General features: G+C 35.1%; 1 protein-coding gene across 1 annotated transcript; it reads left to right on the top strand.

Moving 5' to 3' along the window:
* The first annotated feature begins 442 nt into the window (after window positions 1–442).
* LOC149578546 (putative pre-mRNA-splicing factor ATP-dependent RNA helicase DEAH2) lies at window positions 443–13,414 on the top strand. Its single transcript, XM_089829754.1, has 7 exons — window positions 443–845; window positions 2,616–2,803; window positions 10,630–11,714; window positions 12,084–12,209; window positions 12,428–12,666; window positions 12,757–12,875; window positions 13,003–13,414. The coding sequence occupies exons 1-7, from the start codon at window positions 561–563 to the stop codon at window positions 13,124–13,126; spliced, it is 2,166 nt and encodes a 721-aa protein (XP_089685880.1). The 5' UTR covers window positions 443–560; the 3' UTR covers window positions 13,127–13,414.
* Window positions 13,415–23,336: the final 9,922 nt, after the last annotated feature.

Below are 23,336 nucleotides of genomic sequence, written 5' to 3' on the forward strand. Positions count from 1 at the left end.
ATATGGGAATATGATCTATAAAATAAATTTTCTTTTAGTGCATGAGAGGTATCGCCACAATCTAGTCCAACACCCAACGAACCATATTTTAGATACCTATGCGAGCTAAGGTGAGAGTAATTCTCTGAGGAGAGCCCAACACCTAATAACTCATATTTTGGATACATGTTGCAAGCTAGGATGATTGTTCGCCTCCCCAAAAAAGATCATCACCCCATAAATCCTTTCACCTTTTAAAATAAGAGACAGAGTGGAACATATGAAAAACTACCCAAAAGCTCAAGCCAACACTACTTGCCCATAAAAAACAAAAAAAAACACTAATCGACTTAGTAGGAGGGCGAAGGGAAATTGTGCAAGATAATGAGGGTCTGGTCAACAGGTAGTGGGAGGCATCACGTATTGACCCTAAATAAAACGGTACGCGTGAAATTCACAAATCATTAGGGCGGTGCGTGGCGCAGAAAATCGCATCCCGCAGTTAGGGTTTCCATCGGCAAATATCAACTACGATTAAACACAGTGACAGTGTCATTTCTGCATCTGTAGTTTTTGGAAAAATGGGGTCGGAGAGGAAAAGAAAGCTTAGCCTTTTTGATGTAGTGGACGAAAGCGCCATTCTTGGTGCTAAGAAATCCGCTTATAATCTCGCTTCTGGAAATAGCAATGGATTGCCTCTGATAAACCGCTGGACGGGGCGACCGTTTTCTCAGAAGTATCACGATATTCTTGAGAAAAGGAAAACCCTTCCCGTGTGGCAGCAAAAGGCTGAGTTTCTCGAAACATTGGAGAAAAACCAGACCATGATCTTGGTGGGAGAGACAGGCAGTGGCAAGACTACGCAGGTATGACACGCTGCTGACTATTCGCGAGCGTTTATATTCAATTTGATTTTTCACTATTTGATCTTATGGATTTGTTTAGGCAGTCTAGTGGATCATCTTGCATTCATTTTCGAATCTCATTTATTAATTTTTTAATTAAAAAGAAGATTTCTGACAATGTTTTCCCATTCCTTTGTGGAACTGTTGTTTTGATGGAATTTGTAACGTTTGAAAATCCATATCTTTTTCTAAAACGTGGGAAGTGTTCCAAAGGACCTCATTTTGGAAACCCATTCTCTAATCAGATCATATTCTGTGACAATACAATTTTGGACTAGACTGTAAGATCAGATTCGTTGTGCTTCAATTTATTGGCATATAACTAATTAGTTTTGAGTCAATCTTCCTTAGTTGATAATTTATTGGGTTTCAACTGAATAGTTCAGAAGCAATGTTTATATGCCCATAGGAATATGTAGCTGTATCGAAATGAATCATCACGCAACTGGATAAAGTGTTAAAGCACTGCTGCCGTAGAAGTATATGCTTATCTTCGATTATCTGTACATAATAATTGTACTTCTTCGAGAAATATAGTTCTGAGTTTGTTCCTCACAGTGTTAGCGAGATTCTAAGCCTTAGCTGCATGATCTGGTCAATGGGCATCGGGTATCCCCATCTCAACTTTCGCTCCCATGCTTTATTTTGGCACGTCGCAACTAGCTGCGTTTATCGTGGGTTGTGATCCACTGAAATATGGATAATGCCATAAGTTTGCATCCAAGGTTTACCTTGTATCAGCATCGGATGTTTATGGGAGGGCTATTTTATCTTTCTTCACCAAATTTGGGTAAGTTTGTGTTTGCTCCCTATAAAGTGGTGTGGTGGGCAACTGGGGTGCATTCCAGGGCAAGCACGGGTTCCAATTTAAAGATATTTACATGAACATGAGTTATGCTTGGATACCTTTAATGTACCCATTTTAATTTACTGCAGGGCTACAATCTTCTGGCAACTTATATACCTATTTTAATGTACATTGCAAAATTTTATAACTTACATCCGCTTAGATTATGTATTGCCCTGTTGTGGGGTGTGTTAGGTCTAGTTGCTTAGGTTATCACTGTAAGATTTAAATCGTGTCCATGAGGTTGGCATTATAATTCAGACGGTAAAGAGGTTTTTGAGGAATCATAGCTTTTTATGTTATGGAAATGTAGATTTATCATTTATAAATTGATGTTTTTTTAAAAACAATAAATGTTCTGAAAGTCTTCATGAATAGTTAAACCCTTACAACTTGCAAAATGCCATTTATTTATTTATTTGTAAGTGGGCTGCTTAATTTGATTCTATGCAAATTAAGAATAGTTGCTTTTGAGATTGATTAAATGATCTTGTTAAAAATGGCATTTGTTATATGGCACTTACTTTCCTGAGTACGGCGGTTTGGTACCTGGCTTCTGTACTTCTGTTGTCTTTTAATTTGACAGTCTGAGGTTAATTTATTTTATATAAATTAAAAGTGGATCTCTCTAATACTCTGTGCTTGGAAGTATTATTGAGAAGCATGTAACAGGATGACGGGGCTTCAGAACATGATTTTTTAAGATAGAAATGTAAATATGCTGTTGCCAATCTTTGCCTATTCTCAATTTTTTAAATTTTTAATTTTTTTAATTATTGTGAATGCTGTTTGTTGTTATGTATTAAATATTAACCTTGTTAATAATTTTATATAGAATTTTTTATGTGGTCAAGTCTCATATGCTAAATGCTTTTCTTTTACAGATTCCACAGTTTGTGGTAGAGGCAGGTTACACTTCCAACCGTAGGCAGATTGCCTGCACTCAGCCCCGTAGAGTGGCAGCAATGTCTGTGTCTCGTAGAGTTGCTGAAGAGATGGATGTGACTATAGGAGAGGAAGTTGGTTACAGCATTCGGTTTGAAGATTGCAGTGGTGCAAAGACTGTTTTAAAGTATGTTTTTATGGATTTGTTAAATATTAAATGTGCTTACAGTTGGTGTAGTTTGTTTATTTTGTGATCATTTAGATTTTCCTTTCGGTTTAATATACACATGGCATACTGAGCAGGTTTCTCAGTGTCTGCTGGATAAAAATGAAATTCAAAACACTCGAGATGCAAAGTATGATTACACAGTAATTTTGAAAATGAGAGCAAAATGACATTGAAATTCTTTACCTAAGTTGCTGGTATGGGTAAAGATATGGGTACGGGTAGTGGGTATGTCAGATGGTTACGGTAAATTTTTTTGGGGTTTGGTACGTCCTTACAAAAAACAAATGCAAATGATCAATATACACATATATGCATACATGCAGCTTAAAAAGTACATAGAAAAAATAAATTTAGAACACAATATATCATGCATATGTTAAACAATCTTAGAACTATTGTGAATGAAATGAAAGATTTTAAATGACGTCCACGAGGCCAAAAGCCGAAGGGACCCACATAAAACTCCTAGTCAGTCTGATGTGATTTCTCCAGCTTGTCTCTTTTGTTGTGAATTTGCATAAGTAAAATGGCCCCCTTGAGGAAAGAGTCTTGGTCCTTCGAAAGGTCTTTTATGTTCACTTTTAACGTTTCTTTGTGTTCGCTGCAAATGTTTTTCTATGCTGTACAATCCTTCAGATAGTGACACTCTGTTTCCACCACACCCTTGTTGCAAAATTTACAAATTATGTCCTCCCACTCTTCCTTAGGGACCTACCTTCCATCTACCAGTTTCATATCTCAAACGTTAGGAACCAGATCTCAATTGAGTGATTAGGATTTTTGCCTTTCCTTTGATCTTGGCTCCTAAATATTCTTTGTCTTTGTGTTCGCATGTGGGATTAAATTCTTTGACATAATAGGCTTTTTTTCTACCTAACTGGTTTGCCCACATGACAGATTTGACTTTTCCTGACACCCTTTTTTAATTTCAGAATTGTTTTCGGAGCATTCTTGGTAGTCAATGTTCCACTTATTGAACCATTTATCATTTTGTTTCTTCTATGTCTTCCTCTGACGAGCCAGTTCTTTGTTAACCACCCTATTAGGCCAGCGATGTGCATCCATTTTACTCATCTTTTTTAGATAGCTCAGCAATCTAACAATTGCCTAGGCCTCCACTGGGACCATGCCTGCCTCTGCTAAAATAATCTTGTATGGGACTTTGGATTTGATTTTGAGATTAGTTGTGATGAAGCGTTTCTGAATTCTTTCAATTTGTTGCCATTTATGGTTTGATACGTTGCTCTCCCATACCTCGCTGCCATATAAAATAACTGGTATCACCAGCAACCCAAAGAGGGTTTTCTTAGTCTTCCAATCCCATAACTCTGCTGTCTTGTACCTATTTTGAAGAAGATAAGATGTCTTCCATCTCCCCTGTGTCCTTTTCGATCTACATGTTTCCCAACTGAGCCGGTAATGGAAATCTATCCCCAAATACTTGTATTCTTCTACAATTTCTAGCGCTTTGTCATTAAATATGAAAGTGCATTGTTATTTTCTCTTCCTCAAGGAAAAGACTATGATCTTGGTCTTAGAAGTGTTGACCTCCATCCCTACTTCCGTTCCAAAGGTTTCTAAGTTCTTCAAATGTTCCTTCAACCCTTGTGCTGTTTTAGCAATGAGAATGAGGTCATTGGTATACAAAAGCAATCTGATCACATATTCAGCCAGCTGAATTCCCTCTCCATTATCTTTGTTTAGCCATTCCTCTAACTTGTCAATATATAGGCCAAACAAGGTAGGCAATAACGAGCATCCTTGTTTGACCCCTATGTCGCTGCCAAAGCATTCTGACATGCCCTCTTTGGTTCTAATTTTCGCTTTAACCTATTCGTAAAGTTTATAAACAGCAGCTCTATACTCTGTTGGGACCTCTAATTCTTCCATCCTGTTCCATAACTTATCCTTAAGGACGGTGTCGAAAGCTTTCATAAAGTCAACAAAGCAGCAAAAAGCCTCTTCCCCCTATTTATCCCATGCTTTTTTGATAAGGAACCTTAGGGTAATGCAGTGATCAATGGTGGAATGTTTTGGTCTGAAACCCGCCTGTCCCATAGCTCCTTTCCCTTCTTTTTCTGCCCATCCGGTGATTTTTCGCTCTACCATACTCCCGTAGAGTTTGCTTAATAATATTACCCATGTACTATAAGTCTAGTTCGATATCAATATGTTGAAACTCGAATGTATATTTGTCATGATAGGTATATTGAATTCAGTGTTCATAGGTTCAATGGTAAAATACAATTAGTAATCATATTTCTATAACGGTGAATTTGGATTCATGTTGAACAATAGAACCATTGCCATTATGCTATCTATAGCATGTTTAATTGTTTTTTTTAGATAAATGGCCCAAGTCTCAATACATCATAACGTACATAGATGCACTGAGATAATCAGCTATTAGTCCCAAATTACATTTTTTCTGCCTCCCTTCTAGGTCGTTCCTCGTCCTTCCCTTCTTTTGCCTGTGATTAGGATCTGTATAAAGCTCTGTATAATCTAAGCAATACATCTTAGACTTACGTATAAATTTCTGTAAAGTCACGAAACATAATACAAAAAGGCCATAGAAATGAAATGTAAAGTGATAAAAGCATTTTCTTAAACAAAAATAAAGCAGGTTAAAAATAACTATTTACACTGTCATATAAAAACAATGATGAAATAAAATAAATTGTATTTATTATATATTAATATAATTAATAAATTTTATGAACAATATAATTAAATGGCAGGATTAAAAAATTTAAACTATTAAACTTAGTTGCCGGTTAGGATTTCGGTATGGATGTGGGATTGAGATTTAGGTTCAAAATTTGTCCAATTTTTTTTTGGGTTGGGGTTGGATTTGTTTTGGGTTCATCCGTACAAAAACATATATTTTTTAAAAATATGTATGTGTGTATATATGTGCAACAATAAATATTTCCATACATCACTATGCTAATAGCAAAGCAACGTAGCAAAATACACCACCATATCTATGTTTCAGTTCAATAGGATATTAATTGCATCATTTAGCCATCCATACAACTTGATACACTTGCTTGGTCACATGCATGGGACATACTTCCATATCAAGGGAATAGTTTGAAAATGAAAGGAATTGAATTTTTATTCTGTATTGGTTAGAGGATTTCTAACTAGGTTAGATCACAAGTTGAGATTTAAATTTTAAGCTCTGGATCCAAAGATATCACATCTTTTTAAAAGAAATTCCTTTATAATTGTCAATTTGGATATCACCTATTTTCAATTTGTATTTCCTCTATAAGGAAACACTTTGAAAAGGTCTAGAAAAAAGGTTCTGAGACCAAATTCAGCCTAGGTTTGGCCACTGGGCAGCAAATTCGTAGCTCTGCAGGCGAATTTGGAGAGAATTTGACAAGGACCAGACTTATATACAGAATCAAACCAGACTTTGAGGGTTACTGGAGATAATCTGGTGCACACAGTTTCTTTCAAGAAATTCTCTCATTGTAATGGAGTACAAAATTCTCATGTGTATTATTTACCATGAGTGCACTCACCTTCATTGGAATAGCTTCTGAGCTGCTTGTAGAAAACAGGATAATGCCCATATATTTTCTTCTCTGTGCTTTTCTTGATGTACTTTTCTTTCAATGAGCTGCCCAGACAGTCACAAAGTAGCAATGTAGAGGAAGGGGGACAATGTTCCCCTTGGCATTGAGGAATAAAAAACTGCACATAGAAGCATTAATGAGTACATGGATTTTTGTGAAGCAAAGCATGACAAGGCCGATTGCAAACTTATTTGGAAAACCAAATTCTGAAATTTGTCCATTATGCTGTCAAGAAAACCCTATTTGATCCTATAATATGCCCTGGATTTGGCTAATCTATTCCAAAGTCCTGTTTTCTGTGGATGAGGGATTTCACAAGTGAACATTATGTCATCTATTATTTGCCTTAAATACACACATCGTGGATGCAAAATAAATATTTGATAAACTAAAATTAAAATTTTTTGTAACATTTTTATATATGGTCTGTGTAAGGGATGGGCGTAAGGTTTTTCAGGAAACACATCCTGACACAGGGATAATTGAAATCAAAATTAAGTTTAAAACCTACTTTCAAACAATAGAATTTAATAAGTTGATAAAATTATCGCTAATAAAATAATATTAATAATAAAAAATTATAAATTATATAATAATAAAATACAAAATAATAATAAATAATGAACATAATAATATTATTACAGAAGTCATTATTAATATAATGTGTTATATTATTATAATAATGTAATATATTACACTTATTATAATAATTTAATATATTAGAACAACAAATATATGATTATCTCTGAATTGTTGTTACAAATTATAATAAAATAATATGTTATTAAAATATTACAAATAAATAAACATAATATGTATATATACATACATACATATATATATATATATATATATATGTATATATCTATACATACAATATATATATATATATATATATATATATATATATATATATATATATATATATATATATACTTACAAAATAAAAGTAGCAAACTTTGCATAAATCATATTAACAGAGAAGTATCATTCAATGATGGTTATATAAATAGTGCAACAATAGGACAATGCCAATTTTTTTTACAGAGTATCATTTGAATCTAAAATGTGGCCACTGCAAGTATAAACAAGAAGAGATAAAACCATCACAATAGATCCACACCACTATTGTATTGCATAGATTGAACACATTTTTAGATTGGAGATGTATCTATATCAGAATCGTTCATGTCTGATGAATTGAGCATATCAGCGAGATAACTAATATTTAACAAAGATATCATTGTTATCTCCATTCTTAATTCATAATGAATATAGACGTCATAAGTAAAGGAGTGAATAGAGACAAGTTTCTTAAAATTGATAAAACTGGGAAAAAAATATTAAGTCATTCTGCCAAGCGACATCACAGGACGGGCCTAGAGTTTTTCAGGAAACACATCCTGACTCGGGGATAATTGAAATCAAAATTAAGTTTAAAACCTGTACATATTATCTATGCTGGGTCTAGAAGAAAAATATCTTGATAATTAGCACGTGATATCAGTCAAGGGATGCTATTGTGAGAGAGTTGGGGAACAATGCTACCCACATTAATGGGGATGGCTTCAAACATGCTTGTGTTCATACAGGCTCTGTTTCAAGTCTCAACCACTTCTTTTTAAATAAAAATGCACAAACCACCAGACCCAATCAACAAATGATCTGATGATACCATTTTAATCTTATGTTTGAAATTAAAAATTGTTTAAGCCAAGTGGTATTTTCCACAAACTTGATGTTGAGTATTTTAACATTATGTTCTTTCATTTTTCTGTTGTTTTTTGGTGAAGTGGCTCACGGAAGGTACCATATTGTGCAAATCCAGATCTTTTACAAAATTATCCACATTCTAATAGTTGTAAATTGTCAATAACATTCCTATTCTCTTTTCTATGGTCTCCGATACCTTGTTAATTCACTTTCAGTAATCCATTTATCATCTGTTTTGACCATCTTGTGATTGTCTATATGACTGAGTGCTCTTTGCCTAATGCCCTCTTGACAAAGTACAATAGAAGTTTGTAAGAATTTGAGAGGCCAGCTGGGTTGCACCGAGCACATTACTTTGTCTCTTTGAGTATTCAATCAGAATACATAAAGGCAAGCTGGTCCTTTAATCCATAAATTTGTGTGATTGTTTAGTGTCTTGTAATAAAAGATATTTGTTTTTTCAGTCTAATGGATTTTACTAAATTCTTCTTTGATTGTAATTGCAGAGTCTAGATCCCTTATTTTTTTCCCTTGTTTATTGGTGGTTGTTCTATTGTTACTGTAGAATCCTTCTGTATCATGTATTCCACAGAAAATCACCTTTCAATTATTTAAGAGATACTGACCATAAGTTCCAAACAGCTATTAAATTTAGCAGGCATGAAACTTACAAGCCAGTACCATAACTCACAGGGAAGGACAAATTTCTAGGCTCAGGTAGGTTTTCTTTGACAGCATCTCTTTAGGAGGCTCAAACTTGCATGCCAGTGTTTCATGAAAATTCCTGCATTGTGGTACAATGAGGGTATCTGCTTGAAGATTTGTTTATGATCAGCCTCGTCAACAAATGCTACAGTCAATCAATGGGGTTGAGTTCAGATATTTTATTGTTAAGGTTTTCAAGTGTCTTATTACCAATACTTCAAGTTTTCCACTGTGAGATGCATGCCCATAAATGAACAGATGAACCCTTTGTAGTCCATCTGGGGATATAGGGCTACACTCCATGCATCTGGGTCGACCTTTTGAAGCTTCTGAGTTTGGCACATCTTGATTTTCTGCAATAAGATCAAGGAGATGATTTTGCTTCATGGTCCATTCTCCTAGGACCCTCCATGGTGGAGGTTTGGACCTGCATGTGGATAATAATGCAAGCCTTTGGAATGCTGAAAGAAATACCTATGAATGCCTTAAGTCACTGAATTGGCATTAGATACCTATTTTTCATGCACACAAAACTTAGTTGTCTTATTGACTTGTTGATGATGTCTTAGTATCTTGGATCTTTCCTTAATGTCATAGATGTAGAACTAAGTATAGGAGACAACAGTTGGGGTCCAGTTGTTTGTAGAGTGACTGTGGTAATAAATTTAGTTTTGCAACATCTTTATAATATATATTGTCAATACTCAATCCGTGTAAATCAAACTACAATCCAATGTTGGTCAAGATAGATGCATTATCATCAAAAACATGACAGCCCATGAAAGATATATACGAGAGCATTACAATTTAAATACCTTTACATTCACTATCAAGTGAAATAAACACCTTTTTTTGATATAAACTATGCATGTTATATATAAAAGCATAATAAATTTTAGTCTTTCAACATCTTTATAATATTGGAAAAGAATCTCAAGATAGATGTGTAATCATCAAAGACATGACAGCACATGAAAGCTATAGAGGAATGCAATAAAAAATTAAATCCCTTTACATTCATTAGCGAGTAAATAAATACCCTTTATTTGATATGAGCTATGCATGTTATCCATAAAAGCATAATATCATTCATTAACTACTGAAATAAATATCTTTTAGTTTCATATGAAATATGATAACCATAATCAATTATCCACATGTAAATCAAATTATAATCCAATGTTGGTCAATATGGTTGCATAATTGTCGAACCAAGTGAAATAAATACATTTTGTTTTGATATGAATTATGAATGTTATATATAAAAGCATAATTTCATTCATTAACAAGCGAAATTAATATTTTAGTTTCACATGAAATATGATAATCATCCACTACTAGTCTGTCATTTATATAATAAGGTGCCCAACTTTAACAAGTATTGTTGTAATAGTGATAAAATACTATCCTCATGTCTATAACTGCTGCGGTGGTAATGCATATGCTTTTTAATATGCCATTTTTATAATTTGCCCCATCACAAACATGATTTGGTTGTTGAAAATCATTTAAAACTGAATATAAGTTGTATTTGAAAATTTAAATAATAATGCTTGATTTGATAATGACTTTTTTGGCAATTGACTATCGGTACATATGTGTTGGGTATGAAGGTTACAGCTAACAAGATTTATGGGTATCAAAAGGTATTGAGATCATTTTGGTTTAATGTGGGTTATCCTTAAAAAAGAGTATGATATACAAATGAAATAATTTTGTTTGAATACTAGGGATATTGTAAGTTTTGGTCTGATTAAAATTTTTATTTTGTTGCAGGTACTTGACAGATGGTATGCTTCTTAGGGAAGCAATGACCGATCCACTGTTAGAGCGGTATAGAGTGATAATTCTGGATGAGGCACATGAGAGAACTTTGGCTACAGACGTCCTTTTTGGACTTCTAAAGGAAGTTTTAAGAAATCGCCCTGATTTGAAGCTTGTTGTTATGAGTGCTACGTTGGAAGCAGAAAAGTTTCAAGCATATTTCAGTGGAGCCCCACTTATGAAAGTACCAGGAAGGTTGCATCCAGTGGAAATATTCTACACCCAGGAACCAGAGAGGGATTATTTGGAAGCAGCTATTAGGACAGTTGTGCAAATTCATACTTGTGAACCACCTGGGGATATACTTGTTTTCCTTACTGGAGAAGAGGAAATTGAAGATGCATGCAAAAAAATCACTAAGGAGATTCAGAATCTGGGGGATCAGGTGGGGCCTGTTAAAGCAGTCCCACTGTATTCTACTCTACCTCCAGCAATGCAACAAAGAATTTTTGATACAGCTCCACCACCTGTAAAAGAAGGTGGCCCAGCTGGAAGGAAAATTGTAATATCCACAAATATTGCAGAAACATCTTTGACAATTGATGGAATAGTTTATGTGATTGACCCTGGTTTTGCCAAGCAGAAAGTTTATAATCCTCGAATACGTGTAGAATCTTTGTTGGTTTCACCAATATCAAAGGCAAGTGCTCATCAAAGATCAGGGCGTGCGGGACGTACACAACCTGGGAAGTGCTTCAGATTATATACTGAAAAAAGTTTCAGTAATGATCTTCAAGCACAGACTTATCCCGAGATTCTACGTTCCAATCTAGCAAATGTAGTTCTCACTTTGAAAAAACTTGGAATTGATGATTTAGTACATTTTGATTTTATGGATCCACCTGCACCAGAGACTTTGATGCGAGCATTGGAGGTTTTGAATTATCTGGGAGCTTTAGATGATGATGGAAACTTAACAAAGTTGGGAGAAATGATGAGCGACTTTCCACTAGATCCGCAGATGGCCAAAATGCTGGTTGTCAGCCCTGAATTTAACTGCTCCAATGAAATTCTCTCCATTTCTGCAATGCTTTCAGGTACATTCATAAACCTATGTTCTAAAAGTCTTAAAGGTATTGATCACACCTTGTATATGTGTAAAAATGCTGCTGCATGATTGTAGTTCACACCATGGTTTATAGGAAACATGCATTTTTTAGTTTATTTAGGAACTGTTGTTGAAATGTCCATGTTGGAGGTGAGACATACACTGTCTCTGATCACCAATTGTTTCTCATGTGCGTCGAAGATCCACACCACTGCCTAGATTGTGTATGACATAGTTTCCTTAAGTTTAGTGATGATGCAGATAACTGCAGTATTGATGCACATGGTATCATCTCGCCTCTATGCGTCTGCTGACCTCCGTGGGCCTCATCTGTGATAACAAATTTTTCTTTCTTTAGTCCCCAATTGCTTTCTCCGGCCTAGGGAAGCTCAGAAAGCTGCTGATGAAGCCAAGGCTCGGTTCTCGCACATTGATGGAGATCACTTGACGTTGCTGAATGTTTACCATGCTTACAAACAAAATAGTAAGTTATCATTAATTTTGTGGTATTTTTATATTGTAGTCATTATTTTTTGGTTATCCTCATACAAGTTCCTTTAAGTTAATCAGTTTTCAATTTAATGGCACATTCTTGCCAATTATATATTTGTTGTCTTGTATATCCTATTTGATCATTGATAGGAAATAGAGTATAGTAATAGCTGTATTCATAACTAGATGTGATATTGTATGAGTTTGCAGATGAAGATCCCACATGGTGTTATGAAAACTTTGTCAATTCAAGGGCTCTTAAATCTGCGGATAATGTGAGACAACAACTTGTACGCATAATGAGCAGATACAACCTCAAGCTGTGTAGCACTGACTTTAATAGTCGTGACTATTATATAAATATACGGAAGGCAATGCTAGCAGGATATTTTATGCAGGTAGCTCACTTGGAACGCACAGGCCATTACCTAACAGTGAAAGACAATCAGGTATGTAATGGGTTGATCATGTTGAATATATTGTTGCTTTTATTTTTCCACTTTACTCTTGCTTTTTTAACTGCCTTTGCTGTTCTTCAGATGGTCCATTTACATCCTTCCAATTGTCTGGATCACAAGCCGGAGTGGGTTATATACAATGAATATGTGTTGACAAGTAGAAACTTCATTCGCACTGTTACAGATATCCGTGGTGAATGGTAAGTATATCCTTCGATGTTAAGTTCTCTCATCTCTTCAGAATGTTTTATTATATATATGTTTGTGTTCATCTTGTTCCTTTATACTGGCTTCTAATCAAAATATAATCCCAATATTCTTAAACAGGCTGATTGACATTGCACCACATTATTATGATTTGAGTAATTTTCCCCAATGTGAGGCACGGCGCGTTTTGGAGAGGCTCTTTCTTAAACGTGAGAGAGAGAAAGCAGAATCAAACAGAAAGTGATGTGCTTGAATTGTTGCCGTCATCTGTCCATTTAATGAAGATCATCAAAGTAATGGTTGAAATAGAGGACAATGGCAAACTCTTTTTCATTGTCCGTATCAATGTAATATTAGCATAAAGATACTAATGCTTATTAGAGAGCCCAACTGTAAGCAAATTTGCATTTACCAAGTTGACGCCAAAAATATTTTCATTTATCTGACTAGAAGGTGAAGTCCGGAGTATTGCATGTATTTTTTATTGGAAACATTCTACAGTATATTGCAGGGGCTTGTTATTGATGTTGCATCATTGTCTTTTTATAATCCTATTTTATTTTGTATTTACTATTTATGCATCAAACAATTGTTTTGAGTTTTCATGGTTGCACTGTTGTAGGATTCCAATTTATATTATTTGTATTGTTTCCTATTTTATGTGTGTCCTCCCAGCCATTTATTTTGGTACACTGACATCACTTAATATTGCTGGGCGTAACTAGATCACTAGGGCACTGAATGGTGCAACCTCACTCTACTAACATAGTCAACATAGCTGTCCCATGCATCTGTACTAATGGAAAGAATATGGTGATAGTCTGCACAGATGTGTTCAGTTCTGTTGCCTATAATTGGCAGGACAGCTCACCTTGTCTAATTGCTTATAGATGCATAGCCTTGTTAGCTATGCAAAATATGTGGTACTTTGATATGGAGCTCAGCGGGTGTAGGATTGTGGTGATTGCAATCACCAGTTTTAAATGTATGATAACTTTTACAGGATCTGTCTGAAACTTGTGGGATCTGTCTGAAACTTGTGTGCAATATTTCATATAGGTATCTTATATTTCTATCTGATTCATACAGACAACCTCCGGTATTGTACAACCGTCCTTTGAGTGCCATAGATATGGGCAACGTCTATACAGCCACGAAAATGCACTTCCTTACGAAGGAGAGGACTTAGAATTTTTTTTTAAAAGTTTGAAAAAGTAATGTAAAGGAAGTGCATTTTCGTGGCTGTATAGCCACGGGCATAGATATGTACTAGCATTTTGTTACCATGGGTTCACAATCAAAGATTTGTCAGTGTCTGCCAGAGAAGTTGTGATCAGTATGCTTGTCTGTGGATTACCATTTGTAAGTAGCTCTTTTTGTCATTTTTTTAATCAGTGTACTAGATGTAATAGTGGGTCTCCTGTTATAGGTATTTAAAACTACATCAAAATTTTCTGTCATTATGTTTCCCACAATCACTGGAGGGCACTACACTTTTGGCAAACTCCAATATTATTCCTATTGACATCCATGTAAACTTCATTATACTAAGGTTTTTACCTTGTTTATAATTTTTTCCTCGGTTCCATGAAAGCATTTACTAACGTTGGTTTTCTTATTTCAATCTACATTAGTAATGTGTGATATTTAATTGGTGAAATGGTTTCCTGGGTTTGATATATATATATATATATATATATTTGTATTATTTATTGAACAATGCTTTATACAGGTTCGAGTTCCATAGAAGTGGACAGAATTAGGATCTTGTAGGTGAGGTTACCTCCCTGATTCGTTGGTTCATATTTCCGAGTTGTCTCAACTACTTGCTGGTAAAGTTTCTCAACTACTTGCTGGTAAAGTTTCGGGAATTGTATACTATCGGCGAAGCCTTGTCAAATGGATTGTTGGGTTTTATAAAATGTGGCCCCGTGGTTTTTGGGATGACGGTGTGTTTTTTTGGCAGGGTTTGACTCGGAAAAAATCCCATACCTTCTATAATTACTGTTTTATAAAGCTTCAAAAAATTTCACGTATTACTAATAAGCTCAAAAAAAAATTACTAATTGTTGATGATACAGATAGCTGAATCTTGCTGATTGGGTCATTTGGGCCAAAAGTATTTTTCTTGTTGTGAGCATTTATTGGGAGTGAATAGAGGGGTTATTGGGTCATTTGGGCCAAAAGTATTTTTCTTTTTGTGAGCAGTTATTGGGGTGAACAGAGGGAGTATTGGACGAATGTTTTAAAATGGCACTTTTCCTTCCCGACCACTTTGCACTCCACGGCCTATATAGAGATATTCACTAATGTCCAAACATTGAAACCTTAGCTTTAAGCTTGAGTTGCCTAATTCCAAATATTTTTTTCACAAATGTCAATTATTTTTCATGGGAATGTATTTTAATGCTTGCATAGCTAATACACCAACAATGAGAAGACAAAACAAATTAAACAATTAAAAATATTTTTATTTTCCATGCACCTTGGATGTTTTGGAGACGGAGACAGCAAGGGCAGGGTCTTTTGGTGGCATCTTATGGGATGGTAAGGAAATGGTTACTATCTATTGAAATAGTGGAAATTTCATTCAACCAAAAGTTGCTTTCATTGTTTTTTTTGGTGAAGTTCAAAGATTTATTATGGCTCTTGTTGTGAGGCCATATGAGGGGCTTCATTTGTGACATCAACACTTGATTTTCTTTTCGACATGAGATGCAAATTGGCAACCCAGTTCCAACATGAGCGTTAGAACTTTAGTTGTTGTATCATTGACAACACAACCGCTTAAACTATCATACTGTGTGTAATGAACCCAATACTTAAATACTTCATTAATGGACATACACATTGTATATCAAATACAACAAAATGCTAAATATTAAAGGACATAAATTTAAATATCAATTATTTTTATTTTCAAACTCAAACATTTGATAAAACATTTTTATCTATTCAAATGTGAGAGATGTCAGCTGACTTGCATTGTACAAGCAAGAGTAGAATTTCCTTTTTCTTCAATTCTACTCATGGAAACTCTTCCATTTTGCTATTTTCTAGATTTTTCAAAGGTATGCTCCCATGTGTTTGATACATGAAATTTGAAGTTTGATTGGATTCATGGATTTAGTCATAAATAAATTTTTTAAAATTAGAAAAATAAACAAAATTATAATTAAATGTAAATATTAAATTTTTATTTATTTATTTGTATGTACGTTAAATTTATTTCATTGGTATTATGTAACATGCTAATCAATGAGGAATGATAATAAACTAGCTTAAATATATTATATATATATATAAGTCGAGATATCCTTCTCGAAGCACTTATTTTCATAATTCCATAATTTTCATCATCACGTGTAGAAAATGATTCGAGACTCTTGATCTGTAATTTTCACGATTTTAATTATATTTAGTCTGTTTCTATTTTATTTTTCTGACATGTAAATGAACGTCAATTTTTTTTCAAAATGGAAAATGTTTACATTGAAGATTGCTGCCACTGTAATTTGGAAGATAGTAAGAATTAGCTGAATAATTTAACTATCAAATTATTTTTTTAAACTTAACAGAAAATAAGAAAAATGTATTTTAAATGAAAAAAGAAGTTATAATTAACAATTAAATGAATTTTATATGTTTCAACTATCTATTTTATATTTTCAAATTCTTTAATTTGTAGTCTTTTTATCATTTCATTATCACTTGCAATTATAAATATATTATACCAAACAATTAAATGAATTTCATATGTTTCAACTATCTATTTTATATTTTCAAATTCTTTAATTTGTAGTCTTTTTATCATTTCATTATCACTTGCAATTATAAATATATTATACCAAAAATTTCATAGAATCTTTATTTTTATGTTGCTTTAACATTTCACATTGTAACAATCACAAGTAAGTCTAAGTAGAAGTGGGTGCATCCACTTTGGCTCATTCCTTGTTTTAGAGTAGCAAGTAAAATATTGAAACCATTTTTAATTAGTTGGATGAATGTTTAGTTTATATCATTAATATGTTGTAACATAGTAACCAATGAAAAATGAATGATAATATGTCATTAGTGGCATCCTATTTGTTTGGGTTCAAATTTTTTTTTTATTCGAGTTTTTACATATTCAACAACAAAGGCCTTAAAACCTTGATTTACCCTTTCCAGCCATACATTGCAACATACAAAAACAAACTTACTTACCTTCAATCATGGACACAAGCACCGAATCAAATTACACATCAAAACAAATATGGCGTCTTACCACACAAAGGCTTACACATGGTGACCCCAGTGACACCATTTCCTACTTGGTTTCATTGACCATCACATCACCCAAATTGTTGACCTTGCTCCCCTTTCTGCCTAAAACTGGTGGTGGCACCACTTTTGGGATCTTCCTTGCATCTCATTCTCCGACTTTGCTTGGCGTTGCTTTCCCCTTCCTCCTCCGCTCTTCCGCCATTCTCCTCTACTCTTCTGCTATCCTCCTCTGGTCCTTCCATTGGGCCATGAAATGCAGTGACTCCATACATGTCCTCCTCACCTCCCCAACCCTCTTCTAGATTGACATCACTGAGTTGAAGACAATGAATGGCTGCACCCCATACACCGACCCTTCAAGGCGCCTCCAAAGATAATTTGTTTTGCTAAGTCCCGCCACCTTTGGTAGCCCAAGCGCCACTCCGATTCCACACATAATTCAATCATCATTGTCGCCTCTAATTTGTTTTGTGCTAAATGAAAGGCCCAGGCACAAAACAGGGACAAAATGTAAACATTTGTACTTGGACGAAAGTCCTCTCCAAGGAACTCCTTCCCAAACAATTGGCAAGGAATTCTGAAAAAGTCCTCATCAATGCGAAACACCTCTCCCAAATACCTCACTGTGATATCAATGCAGAATCTTGGTGTCAACAGATAAAAGTTAGCTTCCATTTTTGCCCTTTATGTTTTCACCACTCTTTGTTTTTTGACAGCGACCAAGGCTCGGTGGCCCTGCTAAATACCCTTCCGAGTCTAGAAAGTTCTAACATTTTTGCGTCATAAAGAATGATGCCAATTCATCATTGTAATCACAATCCACAATCCAAAATCGCCAGCACATGCTTGTGTACACCTTAGCCTGCGTCCAAACTGCCAATCTCTCCGCCGCATAATTGCAGTGTCACTTTCGATGAAGAGATTGATATTCATTTACAAGACTATACTTTAAAGGGATTAAAGATTAATAAATCTGAAGTCTACCATCATCTCTAATTTTCTAACATATCAACTCCAACATTAGCCTTCTTGTCCGCTAATGCATTCATAGAGCAAATATAGTTGCCAAACATTCTACTACATTATTCGATTCTTCTGGCAACGCCTTCGCACCTATAACCAAAATATTGTTGTCTGCATCTAAGTTTGCACACCTTGCTCCACTGTATCCCGGATTGCCTTTTGATGCGCCATCAAAGTGAACTCTTAGCCAACCTTCCCCGATCTTTCTCACATTTTCCTCTCTATCTTGAATCTCTTCTAAAGGTTTAACCATTGGCAACCCATGAACGGGTGTTTGGGTTCAAAATCTTATACAATACATTTTAGAGGCTTATATTTGAATAATCTATCATATGAAACTTATTGTCATTCTAGTTACAATTGTCTCATACACTAGGTGTTCAAAGGTGAATAATAACTCATCTATGATAATTGTAGATAATGATTTGGTACATGTGAAGTATTATTGAATGATCTTAGTCATGGTTTTAAGAATTTAGTTCAATATTAAATATCATTTTATTATATAATCAATAGTAATGCCTGGATAATTGTTACTGTTGAAGATGAATTCAATAGACTATATTTGATGGATGACTCTCAACAGTCAATTTTAAAAATCATATGTTGGCATTCCAAGGTCGTCCAATCACGTTGCTTGGCTTTAGCAGGCTTCCCTATTTTTGTAAATCAGTTTCTGGATTAGATGGTAAAAATCGTCACACAATCTAATCCAGAAACTGATTTACAAAACTATGATGGATTGTGGAAATTTGATCGCATTAATAAACTTCCCTATTGTCAAATTGTGCCAAATGTTTGTTTTTAGGTCATCTTTTAGGGAAGTTCAACATCCTTCCCTATTAATATTCCTCTCAAATGTTTTTCAGAGATTCCTTCAATCCAAAATTCCCTTTTTTGCCACAAAATATAATGATGAAAACAATGTTTCATCCAGTCTATAAGCCCTAATAGGAGTCATCATAGGCAATTCTGAAGAGGTAGATCCATAAAAGTTTTAAGACAGCCACCTATCTATATGAGGCGGCAACTGATCATGCTAAAGCTCCTTCTATGCGACAAGGAGATCTAATTCACATGATTTTTTGTGAATTATTTTTCAAACTTTAAAGTTACGACAATGAGCTCTAATTGCTATGTTTTGAAATCATGTTGCTGATAAGACCTCTTCATTCTCTCTACAGTGGATCTCTTTGCATTGGACTCGGGTCTCTGAGGATTTCTAATAGATCAGGGGAATGGTTTCTTTCTACTAATTTTCTCTTCTTATCAAGATATAGGGTTCACAAAACCAAATCATGGTTTATGAAATGCTTTGGTCTTTTCCACCGTATTGTGAACCCTTAACTTCAATCTGATATTAAATTTGTTTCGTTTTGGGTTTCTTTGCTTTGCTTGCCCTTGGAATATACTGATTCGGAATTAGGAATCAGATGTGGATTTTTCTCAAACACCATCATTTTAATTTTGATAATGTCGAATCCCTAGTTAGATTGTGTGTTTTGCTTCACAATTCGAAACATTTCTCATCAGATTGTTTAAGATACAATCTAAACATGGGCTGTGGGAGCAACACATTGTTTTTTGGAGAAGCCAGAAGTTCTGGTCTCAGATCCTAATCTTTGCTCATTTAAGCGAATTCCACGTCTCTCCCAAAATGGTTAGGGGTCCAATGGTCTTCCTTTAGAAATATATAGATAGAAATTGAGTTTAAGAATAAGGGGAGAGGAGAGAAGGAGAGGTAACTATAAAGATAGAGATAGCAATTGTGGTAAGAGAAGTAAAAATAAAATTAATTTGATTTTAGATTTGAATGTATAACATTTGTTAGCTGAAGAATTCCAAAAAATGTTATCAAAATATTATCAAATATAATGACAAAATATTAATTTTAGTGTAGTTTCAATCAAATAAAACTAACTCTATATAGGTCCGTTCATGGGCTTGTTAGCGCTAATCCAACTATTAAAAGGGGAATGGTGTTTTGGACACCTCCAGAGGATGGATGGGTCAAGATTAATTTTGACGGGGTGACTAGGGGAAACCCAGGTGTATCAAGGTGCGGTTGTGTACCAAGAGATCGTAAGGGCAATATTCTCGCTTTTGCAGCCAAATGCTTGAAGGATGGCACAACGTTGCAGAATGTTATGTAGTTAGAGCGGCTCTAGTCTTAGGAGCAAAAATAGGCCTTAAAAGAGTCCATTTAGAAGTTGATTTATAGATAATCATAAATGGCATAAAGAGAGGGAAGATGGAGGCATGTCACCTTGATAAATATATCCAACAGATCAAAGACTTGCTTCTGGAATATGATAATTTTAAGGTTTCTCATTCATTCTTGGAAGCAAATAGGGTGGTAGACATATTAGCCAACATGGGTGCTAATGCAATAATGGGTTCCCAAAATGAAATCTTTGAGGACCTGCAACACCTTGTCTTAGATTAAAGAGAGTATTATTATTTGGCCATTAGACACATTAAATCACATTTTAAACTTTTCATCCTGAGTGAATTTTAGGGGAAGGCACCATGATTCCTACTTCCGATGACATTAAATCATATCACGGCATGCAGAGATACCTAATATTCCATGTGTGCCAGCTTGAGTGTCTTCTTTCCTTGGTACTTTGGTTCTAAAGAGTTCCAAGGAAGTAAAATTTAGACAACAGGAAGGCCAAACTCATTTTTCCCTACCGTGATAGATATAGAGGCAAATTTCGCTCTAGGCTCTAATTCTCAGATGCAGACTTATGAAGGCCAAATTATCACATGGTGTCTCAAACACATTTTTGCGTTCAACGACTTGACTTTCTTGGAGGGAGTGTAATTGATGCTTGGGCCATAATACTTGAACGCGTTCTGGAAGAGATCAAACTTGGATGTGGCATCTCTGTTTGTTGCGCTTGCATTGATGGTGGGGGAATCAAAGGAGGAGGCCTGCCGTGTTGCTGCAGCATGTGTGGATAGGCAGTGGCTCTTGGGGCTGGAAGACATAACTGAGAGAGTTGTTCTGGGCGTAGGTATTGAGATGGGTCTAGAGCCTTGGAGGCTAATTGGTGGAGGGGATTCTTTGGTTCAACCAATGGTTGTGTGACCCTCCTAAAATCCACAAGGTGCCCATATCTCCAAAGCAGAGCAAGGATGGAAGAAGGTAGTGGAGTTCGTGACTGAGAAAATTTTAGCATCGACGAAGAATAAACGAGGCTTCATGAAGGCCATACTAAGGAAGAGCACACTCTCTCCAGGGCAAGAATTACACCACCAAATAATGAAGAAGAACCAACTAGAGGGGGATGTGTCCACATCAAAGGGAGCCTAGGTGGATGCCTCACTACTCGAAGAAGTAGGGGAAGGAACTGGTAATATCTATCAGAGGAGGTAGGGGATCTCGGTGATGGAAGATCGATCAATACCAACTTTTACTTGTGAGGAAGCTATAGATTGGTTCAAGGAGTAATAATACTAAATGGTGGTGACTTTGGCGAATGCAAGCGAATACCCTGTTTTGTTTTGTTTTTCTTGTTTGTATATGGGATGGGTGGTCTAGTATTTTGTAGTGTTCATACTCTGAATTTTGTGTAATGGCATAGGTATGACTAGGAAATGGGTAGTTATTGTAGTAAGGTATTTGGTCATACCACTTATAATGTAACTCTTTTTAATTATCAATACAATACCAATAATGTTACCTAAAAAAAAAAAAAACCAACTCTATGTGTGTGTGTTATATAACATATCATTATATTAGATACTAATGAATAGACATGTCTATCCATATTTCATCTAATATAAGAGAGATGACTACCATTTGGAAAGAACATACTGTACTAGGCAATGCTATTACAATTGCATCAATCCTTTGCTCTTTAACATGGTGTTAGAGTCAACTACAAATATAAGAGAGGACAAGAAGATATTCAAAACATAAAATATATTACTGTATTGAAATTGTTGCTGGTTGGAAATTATCGTGAGAAAAGACAAATGACTATTAGTGCTCAGACTTTGACAACATAATGAACAATCACTCGAAGACAATTGCCAAAACAATGACAATCAAATAAACAAGATCCTAATGGGTGGAATGCCTAGCCCAAATTTGGGCTAATATGGGGGACGATGTCACTACCTTAGGCAAGATTTTGGCTGCTAGGTGGTGCTTTATTATTCCTTGGGTGGCTACTTCCTCCATTTATTCTCCCAAAGAGATGGGGAGGGCTTCTATGTACACGCTCAGGGGTTGTACCCATACCATTTTTTGCAGAGATGTAACAGGTAGGGTTTTATTTTCACACCACACACAAGGTCTATTTTCTTACCCTCTATGACACTCTAGAAGGCAACGTCGTTCCTCTAAAAATGGCGACGATAGGGTTGATACACATAAGTCACAAGGGAATCTCTCAATGAGATTGCTAATCAATGTGATGTCACAGAGTCTTAAATAGACTCCATAACATGTAAGGCGATAAAACATGCTTAATGCATACAAATGAGGCAAATAGGAGTGGTAAAATTGACTCCGTAAGGGTCCATTTGGTTGCAGCAATATAAATATGGGAATAGGAATACTTATTCTGGAATATTTATTCTTGAATAGAAAATGGGGTACGTATTCCTATTCTTATTTGGTTCAGCCAGAATTTGATGGGGAATTCATGGACCCAAAAATTTATGTTTTCTAAAATAAATAAAACTAGAATAGGAATATGTATTCCAATTCCACCTATTTAGGTAGAATAGAAATTGCTCATTTTTGGGCCAAAATTGGAATACGTATTCCTATTTTATTCTTATTCTAATTTTGATTTGGTGCATCCAAATAGAGAATTCAAAATTTGAAGAATTTACATATGCCTATTCCACTTGTATTGCCGCTGCCAAAAGGGCCCTAAATGGAGGACATGTTTGAAAGTGGTGGTGATTGTACTTCACCATACATTGCTTTACCACCAACACTCTCATGCATTAATGTCCCATGTTGACTTGTAGGGAAGATCATATCCTATTGTCTATGAAACTCGGTGGGGCCACCCGTAATAACATCTATTATAGTAGTGATGTCAACTGACAATAAATCAAAAGGAAAAAAAAAGGTGAATGGAATTATAATATATATGACATTTAACCACCTTGTACAAATATGACTATCATATAAGGAT

Source organism: Cupressus sempervirens, chromosome 1 (assembly GCF_028749045.1).
Source record: "Cupressus sempervirens isolate cs-2001-9-10 chromosome 1, ASM2874904v1, whole genome shotgun sequence".
Classification (NCBI taxonomy): domain Eukaryota; kingdom Viridiplantae; phylum Streptophyta; class Pinopsida; order Cupressales; family Cupressaceae; genus Cupressus; species Cupressus sempervirens.

Coding starts and splice junctions, on each gene's coding strand:
- LOC149578546 (XM_089829754.1), top strand. CDS start 561: ATGGGGTCGGAGAGGAAAAGAAAGCTTAGCCTTTTTGATGTAGTGGAC. Junction 846..2,615: donor GCAGTGGCAAGACTACGCAG/GTATGACACGCT, acceptor TTTCTTTTACAG/ATTCCACAGTTTGTGGTAGA. Junction 12,210..12,427: donor CCATGCTTACAAACAAAATA/GTAAGTTATCAT, acceptor ATGAGTTTGCAG/ATGAAGATCCCACATGGTGT.